This window comes from Gymnoscopelus braueri, assembly GCF_963280865.1.
Source record: "Gymnoscopelus braueri genome assembly, chromosome: 1".
Lineage (NCBI taxonomy): Eukaryota > Metazoa > Chordata > Actinopteri > Myctophiformes > Myctophidae > Gymnoscopelus > Gymnoscopelus braueri.
In genome coordinates, this window is record NC_137603.1 from 44,292,205 (window position 1) to 44,313,479 (window position 21,275).

At 41.1% G+C, this 21,275-nt stretch overlaps 2 protein-coding genes across 2 annotated transcripts; one reads left to right on the forward strand and one right to left on the reverse strand.

Annotated features, from left to right (window-relative positions):
* Nucleotides 1–11,145: 11,145 nt before the first annotated feature.
* LOC308082989 (protein phosphatase 1 regulatory subunit 3E) lies at nt 11,146–16,175 on the reverse strand. Its single transcript, XM_080425067.1, has one exon. It carries the CDS (start codon nt 15,623–15,625, stop codon nt 14,696–14,698), a length of 930 nt encoding a protein of 309 aa, XP_080281193.1. The 5' UTR covers nt 15,626–16,175; the 3' UTR covers nt 11,146–14,695.
* Nucleotides 16,176–17,142: 967 nt separating this feature from the next.
* On the forward strand, nt 17,143–21,184 carry cUnh16orf46 (chromosome Un C16orf46 homolog). Its single transcript, XM_080430366.1, has 3 exons — nt 17,143–17,650; nt 18,458–18,676; nt 19,607–21,184. Exons 1-3 carry the CDS (start codon nt 17,558–17,560, stop codon nt 20,519–20,521), a joined length of 1,227 nt encoding a protein of 408 aa, XP_080286492.1. The 5' UTR covers nt 17,143–17,557; the 3' UTR covers nt 20,522–21,184.
* Nucleotides 21,185–21,275: the final 91 nt, after the last annotated feature.

Sequence of the window (21,275 nt, forward strand, 5' to 3'; positions counted from 1 at the left end):
CCATCATGTTAAAACAGGCTGATTGATGGACATGAAGATTACAACAGATCTTCTTGTAAAACAGACATCCTTGCTTATACCACTCACTGAAACGGGATAAACATGGCTATTAGAAGAGACAAGCCATACATATACTGTACACACACACACACACACACAAGCGCACACACGCACGCACGCAGGAAGAACTTTTTCCATCACAATTCAATATACGTACAACACATTTTCTTTGTCTAATATATTCATAGACTCAAGCCATTAATCAAGAAAGCTAGATGCTGGCAGAGACTGCTGTGCAATTGGATTGAGCTGACATTATCAGTAATTTAATCTCTTTAACCACTTAAAGTTTCGTAATGTAATGTACTTACCCTATGTACTGTACTTTGCTGGCCGGGGTCCCCCAGGTGCCTATACTTGATCCCTTCCTTTTTTTCCGTCTACACCAGTGGTTTTCAACCCTTTTCATATCAAGGTCCATTATTTATTGGGCATTTGAGCCACGGACCACCGTTTGATGATATTTAGACTCTCAGACCCAAGACTTAGAATATGTTGTTATCGGTGGATACGATTTTGTCCACAATTCCATGCTGTATTGATGTGGTACCACAACATGAGAGACAACCGGCAAACGTTGATCAAAATAACAATTCTTCAATTTAGTAATGCAGATGTTTAACAATAATTCAACTCACCCATTGGAAGAAAACATATTTACCCTCCCATTCCCGCTGGATTTGTGATATACTATAATTTTTTTAATTAAAAAATAATAATAATACACATTGCGTGGCTCTATCTCAAAATTCGATGGCAGCCTTTTCTATCGCACGTTGACAATCTTGCACTTGCACACCCCCAACGGAACCTGAATGAGTATATAACCTGCATATATGGAAGTAAACAATCTGATATACCAATCTGAACCCTTGGTGTATACCTGCTTATCACCTCACTGACATGTAGGCTACAATTGCTTTCAATGACCTGCGCTTAACTCGATGTAGCGTTTATAGACCATGGACTGTTTTCTATATTTATACATACATGTGTTTGGAGATTTTACGTTGTGTATTTGTTTTGTTGTCTGTTGTTGTTTTCTTTTGTGAGTGTTGTCTGTTTGTTTTTGTTTCGTTTTGATGTTGTTTATATCTTACTCAATTTATCCTTTTTCTTACTGATATTAGTCTATCCTGTTAATTATTTTCTTCACTGTTTGGAGATACTCTGTGTATTTGCCCATTTGCTTCAGTAAATGTCTGTACTACCTATGAGTATGTAAAAGAACAAAAACGAATAAACAAAACGTTAAAAATAATAATAATAATAATAATAATAAATATAGCTGCAAGCAGCAATAATACAGGGCCAGTGAAGAGAGAGAGAGAGAGAGAGAGAGAGAGAGAGAGAGAGAGAGAGAGAGAGAGAGAGAGAGAGAGAGAGAGAGAGAGAGAGAGAGAGGCAGGGAAACTGAATAGATTGAAGAGAAAGAGAGACATGGAAACGGGAGACAGAGAGAGAGAGAGAGAGAGGGAGAGAGAGAGAGAGAGAGAGAGAGAGAGAGAGAGAGAGAGAGAGAGAGAGAGAGAGAGAGAGAGAGAGAGAGAGAGAGAGAGCGAGAGAGCCATGGAAACGGAAAAGATTGAAGAGAAAGAGAGAGAGCGAGAGAGCCATGGAAATGGAAAAGATTAAAGAGAAAGAGAGAGAGAGAGACATGGAAACAGAATAGATTGAAGAGAGAGAGACATGGAAACGGAATATATTGAAGAGAGAGAGAGATGGAAACGGAATATATTGAAGAGAGAGAGAGATGGAAACAGAATGGCTTGATTGGACATCTCAACCTATTGCCATTAACAGGAATCGAACCCTTAACCTTCGGATTGACAGGCTGCAACACTACCTATAGTGCTATAGCTTTGTCCAGGCTGAGGTTGTCTGTTGAAGATAATAAACTCTTGCCTTCTGTCATGAACCAAGCCCCTGTTTCACTAACACTAAGATCCCTCGTTCACAAACCATTTACCAATAGAGAAATTGTATGTCTCCTCGGAACCGAAACCAGTGAAAGCAGCCGATCTACAAGCTCAGAAACACGTTGCTATCTGAAAAGTTTTGAGATTGTAGATCGGCTATTTTCAGAATTAAGTATGTCATACATTGAAAAAAATATACTCTCAAATAAGCATTTCAGGTTATCTTTAACAATTGCACATGGATTAATTGACACAATCATGTTGTGTGCAATGCAACTTTAATGAAGCCTGCATCAAGTGAGGCTTGAACTGGCGACCTTGATGTTGTGAGGCACTCGCTTAAGGGAGAAGCCATTGGACCAACAGACAAGGACCTGTGAAAAAACAGCTCACACAGATGATACAGTTTCACGCAAATAGCTGAAAAATCCTGGGTTTAAGTGTTTTTCAAACTGCTCAAAATTGCAGACAATCTAAGGGCGGAGCTTACTGGTCAAAGCGATAGATGTGTTCCTCATGAGTCAAGGCACAAGTGTAAGCAAGTTTCACGACTTTCGGCCAAACGAGGCATGACTTTTGCCTGTTTAAAGTTTGCATTTTCAAAAAATTGCTATAGCACCCCCCTTTGGCCAATTGGAGTGAGATTGGTTTCAGTGATATTTGGAATGACCCTCTACATTACTGCAGTTTCAGAAAAAAAGAAATGTGAGTCTTGCATGTATGTGTTAGGGGCAGATGAATAATTTTCATAAAACTGCAAAACTGCAATCTCCTCCTGGGATTTTTGAGTAATCTGCACGAAACATTTTACACATGAACTTAGGACCTTTGCCGACAAAACAAAAGCGGCGGATTTTCCATAAGTGAAAAAATGCAGAAGTTATGAGCCAATGACTGTTTTTCATATAATTCAAAATGGTGGGCGATCTAAAGGTCAGAGGTCAAAAGTCAGACTACAAAAGTTGTCGGGCAAGAAGAGACGCATGTGTGTATCGAAGTTTCATGAATGTAGGTCAAACAGGGCATGAGTTGTACATGTTCAAAGTTGGCATTTTCAATTGAGTGCTATAGCGCCACCTTTTGACGAAAGATTGTGAGAATTATTTCTTGATAGTTTTTCATGACCATCTACCATATGGCCGAGTTTCGTAAAAAGCGACAGCACGGTTCAGCCAGAACTGCGAAAAGTGGCAGAAGAAGAAGAAAAATATTGCCAACTAGAAAAAGTGCTCCTCGGAGCACAGGTCTCCGCCAGGTCAGGTAGGTTATTGTGGGCCAACAATGTTCGGAATTTGCCAATCAGGATGGAATATGAAAAATCGGACAGAACCATCTTGATCACTTGACTATAGAGATAATGGGTACCGATTTGCATGATGATTGGACAACATTTGTAGGAGTAATACAACAAAGAAAAGTTTTGAAAAAATCGTCCTCCTGGTGGCGCTATAATAGGGCAATGTTAAAGGGTGGCATTTGTTCTTCAACTTAGTGCGAATGTGCTTGTAAAGTGTCACCTCAATCGTACGCTGCGTTCATGATTTGTGGCATTTTGTTCAAAACTGGCCACTTCTGCAAACTTTAGATGTCATTGTTAGCCAATCAGGATGAAATATGAAAAATCAAACAGTTCCATCTTGATCACATGACTATAGAGATCATGTGTACCGATTTGTGTGAAATTTGGATAAAATGTGAAGGCTTAATATACAAAAATGTGTTTTACATAAGTCGGCCTCTTGGTGGCGCTATAAAAGGCAAATGTGAAAAATGCAGGGCGGATGTTTTTCCTTGGCCTCTAGGGAGTGTGCGTGCAAAGTTTCACGCAGATCGGTGCAGTTATAGTTAAAAACACAAATCAGCCTTTTATAGCGCCACCATGAGGCTGATGTGAAAAATGTCAGGTGGCATTTCTTCCTCGGCCTAGTGGGAATGTGTTTGATAAATTTCACGGAAATCACAAGCTGCGTTCATGATTTGAGGCATTTTGTTCAAAACGGACCAATCCTGCAAATTTTGGAAGGCAACCTTAGCCAATGAGGATGGAATATGGGAAATCGGACAGATCCGTGTTGATCACATGACTATAGAGATACTGTGTACCGATTTGCATGACGTTTGGATAAAATCTGTAGGAGACGGAGTAATATAAAAAAATGGGTTTTGCACAAATCGGCCTCCAGGTGGCGCTATAACAGGCCCATGAAAAATTTGAGGCAGAGGTTCTGAATTGGCATCCAGGGAGTGTGTGTGCACAGTTTCGCAGCAACCGGGCCAACGGTGCCGGAGATTAGCTGGTAACACACGGACAGGACACACACACACACACACACACACACACACACGGACACACGGACGGAAGGACAGACAGGGGGTAAAACATACTGCTCTATTCTCGAGCACTTTCCCCCCCCCCTAAACCACGTTAAATACCGATAATGGAGCTGCGCCGCCCCAATAGGTTATTCTAGCACCTGCTCTACCCGTCACCATTATGCCGACGCCGTTATTTGCGCGTGGAGGTGTGCCCGTGGGCGTGTTGTTGCTATATCCCCCACATTGCCATTCTGCAGACACACATGGGTACGGCTTAGGGAGGGGGGATAGTGCTTTCTAATACCACCCGCCGGTTTCTAAAAGCACCCGCCAAGTGCACACAGACACTGCAATGGCTTTGTGCGTTGGACCATGAGCCGTGTTGCCAGCCTTGGCGAGAAATAAGCAACCGCAGGTCTATGAAAACAAAAAGAAGCAACTATAAGGCCACATGAGCACTTCAAACTTCTAACTAGAGCTTTCATATCCCCTAAATATTTCAGCCCGGCTCAACTAATAATTGACAAATTAGGCCCAGCCCAGCCCGTCAGTCATTTTTCTAAAGAAGCCTTATTTCTCATTAAATCTTGGTAATTCGTTAAGAACAGGTCATTCTACCCTATTCCAACAGTCTATATTTTATTTAAAAAACAGCTGGAGCAAATAGGGCTATATAAATATATACACTGCCCCATAACCATTTTAAAAATGATTATGGTTATTCTATGAAATATATGTTTCATAGAATAACCGGAATCATTTTTGCAATGGAGAAATCACATCCAATGTTACCTTCTACTGCCCGCTGCCTGTGCTCTCATTTGAAGAAATAATCCAACATTTACTTTGAGGTGAAAAAGACATGAAGAAAGCTCAATAGTTTGAAGATCCATTCTATATGTCATGTTATGGTTTAAACTTCAAAGGGGGCTCTCTGCTGCTGCCTCATGACAAGACAGCTGATTGATTTGACCTACTTTTGCGGTGCGCTGCCCTGTTGATTAATTATTTGGCATCAGCTGTGTAAGAATATATAACTATTTTAAATGGCTTTCATATACTCTTGGGGATCTGACTAATATAACAAGTTGCTTATTGTGAACACAATACGCTACAAATTAATTAATATGTGAATTTATTTGGATAAAAAAAAACGTCGACCCGGCCCAGCCGGTGCGACGGGCCGGGTCCCGTTGGGTTTGGGCTAAAATCGTAAGCACTTACATTTTTTATAAGATGATCGGATCATCTAGTGTGATTTTCATTTTGGCTGCTGTCTCCTTAAACCCATGCATGCTGAGAGGCTTTGATTGATGTAAACTTAAAGTTTAGCTCTGTTCGGGATTACTGAACAAAGGTGGATGATGAAAGATAACGGGGACAATATGGATGTAAGTTAACTTTAACTGCGTCACTTCAGAGGAAACTATGGAGCTACTACAGAGATGTTTACACACCCCTGGAATCCATTAGAATGGTGGAAATAGAACAATACAGCCAACGTGAGTACATAGGCTGTAGAGTCAGACCTTTTCTAAAACTGTCCAATTTATTATACCCATGTGCTAATTATTTGGGAGCAGCCGGTGTGTACCAATAGTATAAATATTTTAAATGGCTTTCATATACTATTCCGGATCTGACTAATATGACAAGCTTATTGTGAACACAATAGGCTACAAATTAATATAAAAATGTATTTGGATAAAATAAAAATAAAAAGAAGGAAAACAAGCCCAATGTGGCTTATAATAATCAGACCAGGCAACAGTGCAGACAGGGAGAGAGGCAGGGCTACTCAACTTAAGATGGCTCAGGGGCCACTCAGCAAAATACCAAAAGTCCAAGGGGCCGCCATAAAAATGACGGTCCTATTTTGGATTTTTCGATTTTGTAACGCACAAGAAAATGTACATTTTGACATCATATTCTTTTCACTGTACCAGTTTATATTGTGTTGTGTGTATGTCCAGTGGCAGACACCTATCCTGGGCGCGCGGCAAAGCCGCGCGGTCAAACCCTCCCAAAAACCCGAAATGCATAGAAAACTATGCATTATACCTGTAACAATTGACGCACCTGTATGTATGTCTGTCTGTTTGTTTTTGAAAAATGTTTTAGCAACCCATATATTTGAACGGAAATGTATATTTTTATCCTGTGCTTAAAAAAAAAAAAAAAAACCATGACCATGAGGGACCATGAGGGACCATGAGGGGGCCGCCAAGACGCTGCGATCGGGCCGCATGCGGCCCGCGGGCCGCGGGTTGAGTAGCGCTGGGCTAGAGCATATATTGGATCGGGGATGACGGCTAGCGCAGTCTTCTCTTAAAGGCAATGGCTTCTGGCACGGTGATTGGTTTTATCATTGTAACGCCCAAACCACACCTATGCATAATGTAACGGGTAGCTCAGGTGTTTGGCGGGTGAGGGGGGTGCCACAGAATACCTAATTTTGCGGGGAAACGCCTCTTGACTAGTCCGAAAGCCGTAATTAGTGGTTTGTTCAAATCTCACCTAGAATAGGGGCCCTACTCTCTCGCCATGCCTTTCGGCCTGGCGGAGACAATAACAAAACGGAGCCTTGCTCTGCAGAGCCTGGCCCCGTAATAATTCAACTCTTGAGAGCAAAATGAAACCAAATGGACCTGTAAGGGTTGCATGACAATCCGACCATTATGCGTTGAGATATTTTGTGTGCACTTTGACATTTTGGCCTATGGGTGGTGCTAAAGGGAAGGCCATGGGGTCACCAAAATTAGGGGTTCCTCAGAGTTACTACAGAGGGGCCACCAAATGTGTGTGGTAGTAAGAGGGCACTGGAGTGCTCCTCTTCAGTGCCATGCCTTGTTTCAGATCACGTTTTAAACAAACAAACAACATTTAATCTACCCAACGCTGAGGACAGTGCTGTCAAACGAATCCATGAAGCCATCGAAGCAGCAGCATCACCTGGAAACAATAGTGTGGTAAATTGGCTTATATTTTATGACAGTGTGCAAGTAAAATCAGATAGAAGTAACTTTGCTAAAGTCAGGATAATAATGTGTTGTAGACAGACAGTCTGCACTTTGGCTATTCAAGTTGACTCAGAGCCAGCCTGGCGTTTGCATAGGTAATTAGGGACACTCTGCATAGCTGTACATTTCCTTTTGTTGACCTGGAGACATCAGGTCTGAGTTCCTGGCATTCAGTTGCTAATCAGTACCATTTGCCAATGTTCAAAGATCTCCTTAACCAACAGGTGGGGGCTTTCCCCCACCCCACATGTCTGTGTTCTAATGTAAATGTGAAATACAGTGCATAAAAGTGAACTGAAATGTGACTTGAGGGTAGTACTGCCAGGCCGTCAGGCTGCAGGGAGCTCCGGCTCCTGGCTCTCTCTCTGCTGTTAAGATGCTGCTTATTGTGGTCTTTATGGAATAAATGAATGAGTTGGAAACATGGTCCTGACGTCTCTTCTTCTCCTCTTCTTCATTACAACTACAAGCTTGCTAAACGCAGTTTAATGCCTCATCATATACGACAAACCCATAGTCACTTAAAAGAAAAATGTGGAATAGCCTTTCAAACTAGAAAAACGTGTGGAATACTTCCAAACTAGTTTCAAGTCTCCCAACAGTCAACAGAGATTGATGAGACAATTAGTTAATTATGGTGAGCTAGCATTGAAAGCTTCTAATCAAGTTGCATGGAAAGCTTTCTAAAGAAACAAAAAAGAAAAAGTTTAATATGCAACACAATTTTCTTTACAATATGTACAGTAGTGGGTGTCCCTGCTTTATCATTCCCTGCTTTATCATTCTTTATCAAGGGGTCCTTGGCCTTCTTGTTCTTCTTGTAGATGGCCATGGCCAGCTCAACGTTGGGTAGCCATATCCTCGTCTCTGGTCCTACGTCAAAGAGGCCGGCTTCTGAAGTTTTTTTTTTCAAGACCCCTGGACTAAGTGTGTTGAAAGGACAGACCACCCAATTGACATTGCCATACTTCAAGGCCTGAAATGGGGCTAAAAAGCTGTTTGTTTGTCTTTATAGAGTAAATATTTTCTTAATTTATAAATGTTTCCAAAATCCATCTCTAGCAGTATTTACTTGGTCTACAAGGCCAAAAACAACACTAAACATAACACCAACTCTGACTCTAGAAGAGGACCTTGTTTTTGAATGAAAATAAATTAATACATTAATAAAGTGTTAAGAAATAGGAAGATCAAGAGTGTTTTATTTGTCTCTCACTTATAGAAGCAGTTACATTTTTGCACGGCATGTTCTGCAAGATTGGGCTAACAAAAACAATACAATATAGCAACAAGATAATAATGATAATACTGGAAGTAATGCAAAAAAAGTAATGCAAGAAAGACACTTCAGCTGATAAAGAATTGGCATTTGTACAAGTAAACCACTTTAGCAGCAATGAGAAATGTACAGAATATAGAGGGGGGATTTAGTATCTGGATTTATAGAATATGCAGAAGTTACCCTTCATCTGATAGAGGAGTATTTAGCTCGCTCACAAGAGTATGATTAATTGATTTTTCTTTATTAAAGTGTCATGCTTCCAAGGAAGCCCAGCCCATATGAACTTATATACATAAAGATACTTTTCCAAAGTGTCCGAGGTGAGTATATTTAGCTGCCTGTAAAGGAAATCTGCAATCCAAAACTAAATGCAGTGGCATTTTATGTCCAGATATCAAATGAATTGGGTCAGTCTAATACTAACCCACCCAGAAAATATAATGATGTACAGATATCCAGTAGGCCTACAAAGTGATAATGTACATATTTAAAAATGAGAAATCCACTGATACACCCTACAAAGCCATTGCAGTAACTACGTAAAGAATTAAACTGATCAAATAGGCTTCAGTGTTTCAGTTGGCCAGCCAAATTGGTTATTGGTATAAATGATATTGCACTAATTGTATAGATCTGTTCATGACATAATAGTTTATGCCCCAAAAATCATGTGGGCTAATTTGACCTTTGAGACAAATAAATAAGTCAGTCCAAAAATGTAGTTCCTGCACTTTGGCTTTGTAGTAGGCTACTAACAATGATACTAAATTTGATTTATAACACACTTTTCTAAAAATATGGTTCACAGTCCTTCACAGGACGCACAACAATCAATGACAATGTTTAAAACAAGTTCGAGTTCAAATAAAGGCAAAAGTGGCATACCTTTCCACTTTTGTGTGTTAAATATGGTTTTCCACATTTTAAGAAGAAACATTTGATTTTGGTTTTCTTGGTAGAATTTGTTCTTGAAGTCTAAACACTGTCTTCATACCAAGATAAACCATTTTCAGCAAGAGGGCTTGCGAACAGCAACTTGGAAACTGAAGAAGGGAAAGTGATTTGTTTGTATAAAGCTGCACTGCATATTGGAACAAACAATTAATGATAGAGTTCCACAGATGAGTTAAACTAACATTTAACAAAGTAAAAATGTTTCCCTTGGTGAATTACTTTCCTCAGTTCATCATACACAGTAAAATCCTCATTGATAATGTATCCATTTCTTAGAGAGTGTACTTTGTGAGTGTTCCGTTACTTTGTACATTCTCAGAGTTACATTAACACTGGGGATTTTTATTTACTGTGTATCTGGCTATTATCTGTTTACTTTATTCCTTTAATCAGCTGGATGCCCTGGTGTGGCCTATGCTGTGGTGTTCTTCGTCTGTGTCCAGTGCACAACTGCACGTGCTCTCTCTCTCTCTCTCTCTCTCTCTCTCTCTCTCTCTCTCTCTCTCTCTCTCTCTCTCTCTCTCAAACTCTCACACACACACACACACACACACACACACACACACACACACACACACACACACACACACACACACACACACACACACACACACACACACACACACACACACACACACGTGTGAAAGGGAGGCGTGGCATCAGACCCATATCGGTTCAAGCACATGGCTGGCGTCATGTCTGCAATGGCCCACTGCAGTGCTGCTGTGTGAATGAAGCCCTCCACTGCATGAGGTACACACAGCACAGTCCAGTGTTCATTAAACCACTGGTTTACAAACATATTCATGTCAACCCCCAAAATGTATTTATATTATAGGCCATGGACACCAATCTGAAAAGATTCTGTGACAGGGACCGCCAGAAGAGAGGATTTGTGTTAAAATATTTCAAAATTATTATAAATGATAAATTATTCAGATCTTGCAGATCTACTACTTTTGAATAGCTGAAGAATAAAATAGGGTTAGAAAGGGGTTACACAGATTTTGATATTAACTAATATTGCTGGGTATCACCTGGAACCCCACTTGGAGAACCACTGCTTTTCCCCACATGAACCCCAGCTTCCTATTCTGTGTATGTAATTACACGGAAATGCCTGATCTACAAGCTCACAACGCATTGCATTGCGATGCATTGTGAGCTTGTAGATCAGCTACCGTATCTTCGCCAAAGTTGTAGAGGGAAAAAGGAGCAGCCCAAATATAAGGCCCAGACCGACCCCGGTCAAGAAGTACGTACATTATATAGATTTAAGTGGTTAACTGTAAAAAGTTACCCATCGGTCCATTTTTTGTACTGTCAGAGTTAGTAGAAAAAGTCCTTTTGGACACCTACTGAAATGGACAGGTGCGTAGGAGTAATGAACTTGAAAAGAGAAAAAAAGGGGAGTCCTGCACTGACTAATAGCTACTATCAGAGTTAAAATGACCATTACAGATTTGCCTAAACAATGAATCTGAACAATAAGATAAGTTGGGATACACACTACTAAAATTTAAATGAAGAGGATTTCATTTCCATCACAAATGCCTTTATTAACATTGTTTTCATAAAATGTAAGCAACGCTACATTACAAACTCAACATAAAACTTGGGAGTGTATTTCAGCAGTGCATGCATACAGCAAAAACACAGTGTATAATATCAAGTGCAAAAAGAACAGGTCAGACTCCAATACACACAAAGAAAGACAGGTGGCCACAGGTATGGTATCATAACATAAAAGGTTTGCATAGGTTTTCAAAGAAAAATATAGAAAGTATACCAAGTAGTCATTATTCCATGACATACAATGGCTAAACATGTGATAATGTGGTGTTGACTGTTAAACAGTGAGAGAAAAGAGCTGTAAGTAATGAAACGTGTGGCAAGAAAAGAGAACATCAAAGTTAGTAGCTATTCACAGTCAGGAGAAGGTATCATCATATCCACATCACAACCATGGGACCTTCTTTGTCTTCACAGTTCACTCAAAGTGCATTGGAGAGAAAAGTTCGTCTTACATTGCTCACCACCACCAACTACAATCATAAGTCACTTGTCAGTCATTTATGTATTTCATTTTTAGAGGCATGCCCCTTTCTTATCTATAGATATGTTCCTGCAATAAAACTGATTTGTGCATCTCCATCCATCTGCAAGTTTTTTTTCCCCTTTGCAAAGACTTGCTATTATAAGTGTCTTTTAGCACACTTAATTTCTCAATGTCTGGTCTGTGTATTAGTTGTACACATGGGGTTTCCCATGATGCATTTCATTCACATTTTGGTATAGCCTCATTGTCAAATTATTTATAATTTTTCACAATAGTTTATAGATAATATTGTTTTTCAAAAATATGTGACAAATATAGCCATTTCTATGGTCATTTTAAAGTGACTGAAGTTCAAAAGATTAGTGATAATATGATATCAATTGGAAATAAGTATGCTTTAAGATTCAATTGTAACAATTGGGTATCTGCGCAAGATCTTCCAACATCAAACTGCACGCCTTAACCCTTAAGATTCTGCAATCCTGCTTCCAAAATGCTTCAAAATGTACAGAACCTAGCACTGTACTGGAAAGACATTCAATATGAAATGTTAATGCATTTTACACACATCAGTGAGTATGTTAATACACTATATCAGTGAGTTCTGATGTGGAATACAATGTGTACATTGTGGTAAGAAAATTCCTTACAAGTAGAGTAGAAGCCCTTCATCTTCTCTATTTTCACTTAGGGATGAACCATTACCACACTGGCATCACATATTCGCCACATACCAGTCTAAAACTATGTACTGGTATGGAAGAATTCTCGCTTCCAGAACTAATATCTTAAAATAAAGAGCCACGTGTTACATGGAAGAAATCATTATATGATTTAAATGTGCTTCTATGGTATGTAGAACAATTGCACTTTTGTATAATAATAATATCAACCTAATTTTCTACATCACTATTATTAAAATTGAGTTAAAATTTGGAACTCAGAATTGGTATCAGAAGTGAAAAAAAAGAAAAGAAGTATTGGTGCATCTTAAGTGCAGACATACACTGGAAAAATACCCACTTATTCACTCACATACACAGTGTAATTGGGCCAAAGGTATTTAACACAGGAGTGCATGTTTGAAATAACTGGAAGTGCATCTTACCCTGACTCCTCTAAGCAAAGCAGTGGCAAACTTCAATTCCATGTGGAGCTCTCACTTCACAGAGAGGTTTTAATATCATGATGGAAATAATAACTACATTGGCAACAGTACCACAGAGACCATCTCTAATGGACTGACTTTTCCAAAAAAACTAAGTGGTTACAGGAACAATCAAAGTTTTTCCATAACAAGTCTTAATGACTTTAAGTGGACTGTCCCACTGAGACCACAGTGATGTAAACAGAGGCGTGAACACAGAAATTAACTCTGCTTTTCATCCAGCTGAGCTCAGTTTTTAAGTAAAGGAATAGATTTGTAACAGATTGTTGTATAACTATGAAGGCACAGCCCAGCTTAAAAACAAAACAAAAAACAAATCAAAATGTATGGTCAGTAGGTGATTCCAAAATATTCTACAGCAGTTTTGCCATATCTCTATCTCACCCTACCAATATTCCATTGAGTCGAGGGAAAATTGTTGCAAAACATTAGTCTTGGGTCTGTAGTACAGCTGAAGCCATCGTTTTGTATTGTACATCCGACACCAAAGTTATTATGACTGTGTGACCCTTAACACCAGCAGTCATCAGCATTATCACTACCAGATAGACATGCCTTTCTCTGAAAATATATATTTACAAAGACAGTACAATACGGAACATTTTAAATTATGTGTTGAGTGGCCCACATTTATATTTTTTACATTTGGATTAATAGAAAATGTTTTTTCAGTAAATGATGTCTGTTTCAACCTGAAGGTGAGGGAAATAAAATAATAAAACCTGCATTTGGAATATTGTGAGGTCCACAATTGGTCTGAGGTAAATTCACCCTTGCAAACAACAGAATGTCAAGTCCAGTGTCACAACAATCATTTTCAAGGTGTCTATCCATTCAGAACAAAATGTTCTGGGTAGCCTACTATTCACAGTAGAGAATGAATGGGAATGGTGGCAAGTGCAGCAATAGTGCATCATTTGCAACGGTAGCCTTCATGATTTAGTGAAAACGGTATTATGTGGTGTTATAGAAAATTGTTCTGCAGAGAAAACACTGTATAGCTTCGGTCTGAACATCCTGTACCTTTTTTGTGCAAGCCAGGAGGAAGGAATGAAACTGCCACTGGTTGGTCCAGCCACTTGCTAGTTGCTTCTTCATTTCCAGTGCTCAAATCAAACATACTGTATAATGCTTGTTATAGATGATCTGATAATAAAGGTGATACTTAAGAAGCTTTTTATGGAAGGAAGGCATTGTAAGATAGTCGATGGACTGCAACCCCCCATGGCTTGTATAAGGCATTTGGAATGAAATGACAGTGGGGCACAATACATTAATTCTCTATAACAAAATTAACTGCCACTTATCATTAAGACAATGGCAAGGTTCCTGCCACCAAACCTGTTATTTTGGAGAATATGCAACAGAAAGCCGGTCTGGTTCATTTGGGGAGCTACGTGCGTCAAAGCTTCATAATGTATTATTGACTGTTTGAGCTAGTCTTAAAAATAGCGATCAATAACATCTCATTGAGTAAAACCTGTCGACTGATCTTTAGCCAGACTAGTAATCTAGCCAAAAATTCCTCTGCGACTGTGAAAAGAATGATGCGTAAAGTGGGCATGTCATGATGCCGGGCACGTTTTGCGAGGCACGTGTTTCATCGTTACATAACGTGGACGTGCCCCCTATCAGGGGGTGCTGAAGTGGACAGCACCCTGATAACAAAATGATCAAACCGGGCACCTAATCAGGGCTTTATCTCTCGATCGGTCAAATCTGTGACAAATCTGTCAAGCACATGACTATAGAGCCAAGGGAAATTAATTTCGAACAATGTCACAAAATGACAGCTGCGTGACAACGGCAGTAAACTCATGAACAACTGGCTATAATCTTCATTAAGGTGCCCGATAACCGTCTGCAGGCACGGCAATTACGCACAACATCAGAGGCCAAGAAAGACACCATCTTTAGTTAGATGAAGTGGATCCAGCCGTTCTCCCATTCCCGCGGCGGGGACATCTTCAACCTGTGACGCCGCACTTTGTAGTTGTTCCCATGGTTATTGTCCCAATATTCTTCCCCTCCGACACAGTACTTAATAGCGAACTGCAACGTGCCTCCGTTCTCCAGAAATGTCGGCGTGACGATCTTGAAGCGGAACTTGTCGGTGTCGCCGTCGCTCGAATCGGGCACGTAGGACGCCAGGCTGTCCATGAACGTTATCCAGTTGTTGATGGAGTACCTCAAATGCACGCTTTTCTCAAACGCCAGGTTTAACACGCGCACGATGCCGGAGAGACTGGACTCGTCCGCCTCGACCGTTTCCAACAGGACCTTCACCTCTCTCACCTTGTGCTGAAAGCCCGGCAGCGTGCCTGGGTTCGTGAACTGCAACTCCATGAACACAGACTTATCTGGGCCCCGGGGGAACTTGGTGTCAATACGGTGGAGGTGGAGCGGCCCTTTATTGGGGACCTTCGCCAGGATCCGCTCTGGCACCTCCGGCGTGTCTGTGTCGTCAAAGTGCTTGACGGAGATGAGCTCCAGACCCAGGGAGTCGGCGAAGCGGACCTTCTTCTGACTGCTCGGGCTCCTGCTGCGGGAGATCTGGAGGCTCGCCCTGGCTATGGGCGTCGGGAGAGACTTGCACCTCCGACGCAGATTGGGACTCTGTGGAGGCTTGAGGAAGATCTCCCTGCCTCTCGGCCTCTCGTCCACCACGGGGCACTCGGCGGGCTCGCACGTCCCGTTCATCATGTCGAAATCGTCCCCATCCTCGTGCCGCGTGTTCGCCGCCGCCAGGCTCCCGAACAGTCCGGCTATGCAGCTGTAGTTCCTGGGGAGACAGTTCTTTGGAGGCAGCATGCTGATGACCACAGGGTGCACAGACTCCGTTTCCATAAAGCGGGTACAATCTGTTCTCTCTCTGCAGAAGCGAAAGTGATGCTGCTGAGGAAAGGAAAGGACCGGCGAGAAGATGAAGCCGTCAGGTGTCTGGGGTCCGCCGCGCCGATAGGCGCCCTGGCCGCGTCAGAGGTTGACACCTCGCAGCCCTGAACCAATAAGCCAAGCTGTTGCTAAATGCACTCGCTAAAATTTTCAAATTCTACCCATGCGACGACAGTAGCTATAAATCCTATCCATTTAATTATTTAAGTCGCAACACCGGGGTTTCCTTCCACGCGCTCTGCTCGTTTCCAGCAACGTGCCGTTGTTTTTTTGCAGTGTCCTTTCCTTTCACTGTGAATATGCGGAGTGGGCAGAGCTTGATATGATGCTGATGTGTCTGTGTCTGTGACTCTGTGTCTCAGTGGGATGCTTGCTGTGGGAACACGACGTACCGACCGAGCTGCTATAGCTGGCCAGTGGCCACTAGTCTAACCAAAACATGCGCTTTCATCTTTGACAAGCGATAAGAATGTGTGGAATTCCCTTTCATGTATTAAATACTATGCAGACATTGTTTTGTTATTATGCAAATATATAATTGGACAATATTATGCGATAATACAAATAGTCATACATAACATATAGGGCCTAGCATATAGGAGGCAATGTACAGGTGTCAAGCTTGGATAAAATGATAATAAAACATCAATTGATTACGTTTAAATTTGTTTTTAATATTTTAACCACTTAAAGTTAACCCGTTAGTAAACTGGACCTGAGTTGGCTCTGTACCCCTTTTTTCATCTAGCCAACACCAAATCTATTCGCCAACATCATTGTGATTGTGAACTATAGATCTGCTATTTTTGGCTGATGTTCCCCCAGGATATGGTTGCTGGGGTTCAAGTGGTTAATGCTATATATTGATCATTGGATTACAATTACTAGGAGGAAGGACTGTTAATGTCAGTTGTTTTCCTTTTGTGTAATGTGTATGTGTCATATAATCCCATATAGGATGATGGGCCAAACTGGTGGCATGACACGAAAATAAAAATGTCATTTATTCATTCATTCATTCACTGGATGACCGGCCGGCAAAAAAAAGGGTCTGTTTCTTACATAACAAAGGTATAGAGTGAAGTGGGGTGCACCTAGCCCTGGTCCAGAGCGTTAGTGAGTTCTTTCTAACGCTCTGCCAGGCGCGCTGCTCTGCTCATAGACCGAAAATTCACTCACCGAAACAAAGGCTGTTTTGTGTTGTTGAAAGTCTATTCTCCAGGGTGGGAAGCCTTTCAGCACCCCAACTTCTCTGTATGATACACATTTTGGGCAGAACATTTTGTCCACCAGACGGAAATTATTGTATTTATTCCACTGCGCCCTCTACAGATCTGGTTAATATAAATTACCATTGACCAGATCTGTAGGGGGCGCAGTGAAGTAAATAAAATATTTCCATCTGGTGGACCTATTTTATTTTCTGCCCAAAAGTGTATTATACACAGAAGGTGGGGTCCTGAGAGGCTTCCCACCCTGGAGAATAGACGTTCAACAACATAAAACAGCTTTTGTTTTGGCAAGTATCGAAATACTTTTGTTTAGTTTCTACTAAAGACGGAGACCTCACACGGCAGTGGAATTGTCGGTCTATGAGCAGAGGAGCACGCGGCAGAGCGTTAGAGAGAAGACCAGGGCTGGGTGCACCAGTGCATCTCACCCCTCCCACTTTCCACTACGTCACATCTAGTGCGGCTTCTTGGAGTTGCCATGGAGACGGCGTTCCAGCACAGTAGCACTCTTCTTTCAAACGCATTTCCGTGTCTTGTCTCTTCTTGTTTTAGGTTTGCTCCTGATGACGAGCACCACACATTGTGGGGTGGATGGATAATCCTGAACACAGTTTATTAATAATGTAATGCCGTTATATCCCCTTTAGACCGGATGCAATATTTTATTTATTGGAGGAGTGCACCATCTCCACCTGACACGCACCAATGCGTGTGCGAACACACTTCGAACTCAAACTGCGTTTTGGTGAGTGGACGAACTGGATCTTAATTAGGCCTACTATATATAATATTTTTTTATTATGGATTAGGCCTACTCTGTGGTGTAGTACATTTACTCAACAGTAGCCTACAATTTTGAGGTATTTCTTACTTTATTGGAGTATTTCCATTTTTCAATACTTTTGCTTCTACTCCACTACATCTCAGAGGCAAATATTATACTTTCACTCCACTACAATTATTTAAAAACTTTAGTTACTAGTTACACTTTGTAGATTTTGATTATTATTACAAAACATATATTAACCACTTCAGTCCTATATATATTTCGGCCATTAGAAAATAGCCGTTCTACAATCTCACAATGCATCGCCATGGATGCATTGTGAGCTTGTAGATCTGCTATTTTCAAACGATTGTTATACATTTGAAAACTTGTTTAACGGGACCTCACCTGCATAATGAGTACTTTCTAATTTTGGTACTTTTAAGTACATTGTGATGCCAATACTTTTGTACTTTTTGTAAATTTTGAATTCTGGACTTTTAATTGTAACAAATAATACTACTAATACTACGTTGCAGTATTGATACTTTTACTTAAGTAAAACATTTGAGTACTTTTTCCACCACTGGGATTACTTCAGCAGCACAGCACCATAGATGTATAGTAGGCTATATGATATGGCGAACAGTCTCATGCAGTTTACTATTGTCCAAAGAAAAAAAGAAACTTGAACTGAAACGAGAGCTAGCCTGTATATATATTTTTTTTATCTGTATTATTGGTGATCTGTTTAGATATTTTTCTTCTTTTGATTTCTCTGTATAGATTTCACCCCGAATTAAGCTTTCTTCTCACATGATGGCAAACATAAAAGAATGTGACCAGATGACTGTGGAAGACTCAGATGAGCCAGGATATTGGGAACAGCCAGGCATGGTTGCAGACAGAGACAACATCGATGGACTTATAGATATCAGCGAGGAGAACTTCTGGAAAGACCAGGAGCGTAGTGCGCATCATTGTCCTTCTGGCTGGGAAGAGGCTGTAAGTCACATCCAACACAAACCTTTGACCACTAGTGTATGTCGTACTTTCAGGCTTCATGTTGGCTAATGGCAATTTATACTCCATCACACAACAGTGTTGTTTGTAGAAAATAGCAGATTTGCAAGCTCACAATACGTTTGTGTTTGGTGCAGGGGCGTCATTTGAGGACTCGGGGGATGGCAATTGCCAGCCCCCCCTTTCGCATTTACCCTAAACATTCTGTTTCTGGTCTTTTATTTACTCCACCACTGAAAATTCATCTGATTCCAGATCAATACTTATAGGCGGGTAGACGCATGCTCCCCCCCCTGCAACCATACAGTACATTCATTAATCACTTGGTCAATCAACTGGCCTCTCTATTTTGGGCATGTCATTACAGGCAAATCTTCTTCTTAGTTTTTTCTCAGCCTACAAATCTAAACAAAACAAAGCTCTCTGATTAGATACCAGATTATAGTATCAACTGTGGATTTCACTGTGGGCTCCTAAACCTAAAGTATCAGCCTACACCAAATTATTTATACTCAACAATACAGGCATAGAACATTTGTTGCATGGGTCATTGAACAAAATCACTTTAGTAATTTAGTGTAATAAAATGAGCCAATGAAAATATCAGGATTATATTGATAAAACAAACATACAGTAGTTGATAATGAAGTTGATGCCCTTTTAGTTCCTCCATATGTTTCATGTGTCAGCTTTTAGTATTAGGTAAATTCTTAGATACTTTATTACTTTATTTACCCAAATCAATTCAGCATTATCTTTCAGCTTCGATGTGCTGCGTAGTTGAAGCTGCGATGTATTATTATAGCCAATTGAAGAAACAAGATGTTTACTAATCATGTCCAGCAATTCATTTAAAAAAAATACATCAGTGCTCTTGAGTTCATATAAACATTGTATCTGGTTTGGAAACAGGTCCAGGGCTGGGGCAGCGCCGCTCCGGCAGCCTGTACGCTTCAGCCTCAGAGGAAAGGGAAGAAGCCCAGGAATGGCGAGCCAGACCCCCACTGCCTTCTGTGTGTTGACATGAGACTCCCTGACTTAGATACCTCGGCCGTCGCTCCGGATTACCACTGTGAGCCACATACTCAAACACATGACGCCGGCCTCCACAACAACACTCCATCAAGGCTCCTGAGCACCTCCTACAGTCACACCACTGAATCAGCCCTGGCCAAGCAGGCCCCAGAGTGCCTTGTCCTCAATGACCTGCAGAAAGCCACTCATCACCTCTTACTCGGTGAAAGTAGGGTAGCGGAAAGGAAGCCCAGGGAATCTCTCCAGCCACACCACCTTCCTTCAAAATACCGTCTTCTGAGGAGCAGGCCGAGTAACATACTGCTTTCCATAAACAGCTTTACTGTCTTACCACCCGTCCATCCACCCCAGCTCAGACCCCAGAAGATGGCTGGTCAGATCTGCTACGGTGAGCCTGGATCGGAACATTGCGGGACCAGCGGAGAGACATTAGAATCAAATGCGGACAACGCCATCACTTCCAGGGAGGCAACAGGTGACGAAAGAGGGGAGGTAACAAGAGTAGGTGACACCTACAGTGCAGCCTTCAACTCAAAGTACTGCCCGTGTCAGCAGAATCACCAGCTGCTATCCACTTTCAGTGTCTGTGTCCCTGAGAGGTATGAGGTGTCCCTCACCTCCATAGCGGACGCTGCCCCCCGCACCAGTTATACTACAGGCAGGCATCTCAAGCAGGCCCCACGGAGCAACAGTAGGCGAGCCATGCAAATAGCAGCGACACCACAGCTGCCTATACTGTTAGGGACCAAGGTGCCTATGAGGGCGTCTGCTCACAGACTATTGAATAGTTAGTCTCGCTGTGAATCCTCCTACTCTGTATGAGTGCATGATTAAAAAATATATTTTTTTGTAAGACTAATAATTATATTTATAAATATAAGAAATATAGCTCAGGCCAAGGCTCAGACAATTAAGGGGGAAAAAAACACTTGTTACGGTTGTGCTAATTGTAAAATTGAATTTGCATTTGTTTGTGGTTATAAGATTTATGTATTTATTTTTTTATGTAGCATTACTCAGCATTCAACTCATACATTAAAAGGTATATCTGTCCAGGTGACTATTTTGTAGATGGCATGAGAAATTGAATGCAAAAAGTGTTTATAATATGACAATGGTGGACAGGAATGAAAAGACATTTTTTGTTATTTTTGTTTCGTGTGTTGGAAATCTAGCAAACTGGCAACATCTTCCAAATGTTGGTTGGAAAAAGCTGTATGAAAAGAAATGTTGAGCACCACATTTCATACAAGCCTTGTGTAGTGATGATGAAGCCCTCCTGCTTGGACACACACAATCACAAATACAGTACACACACATACAAAATACACACCATATACACAGTAAATGCCTCTGTTAATTTATTCATTTGTAACTCTTGAGTACACAAATGCACATGTGTACACTCAGAGTTAAATTAACACTTTAGATCAGGGGTCTTCAACAGGGGGTCCGTGACTCCTAGGGGGTCCTCAGAGTTACTAAAGGGGGGCCACCAAATCTTTGTGTGATAGGAGCGTCCCTATTCTGACCGGAACATAATAAG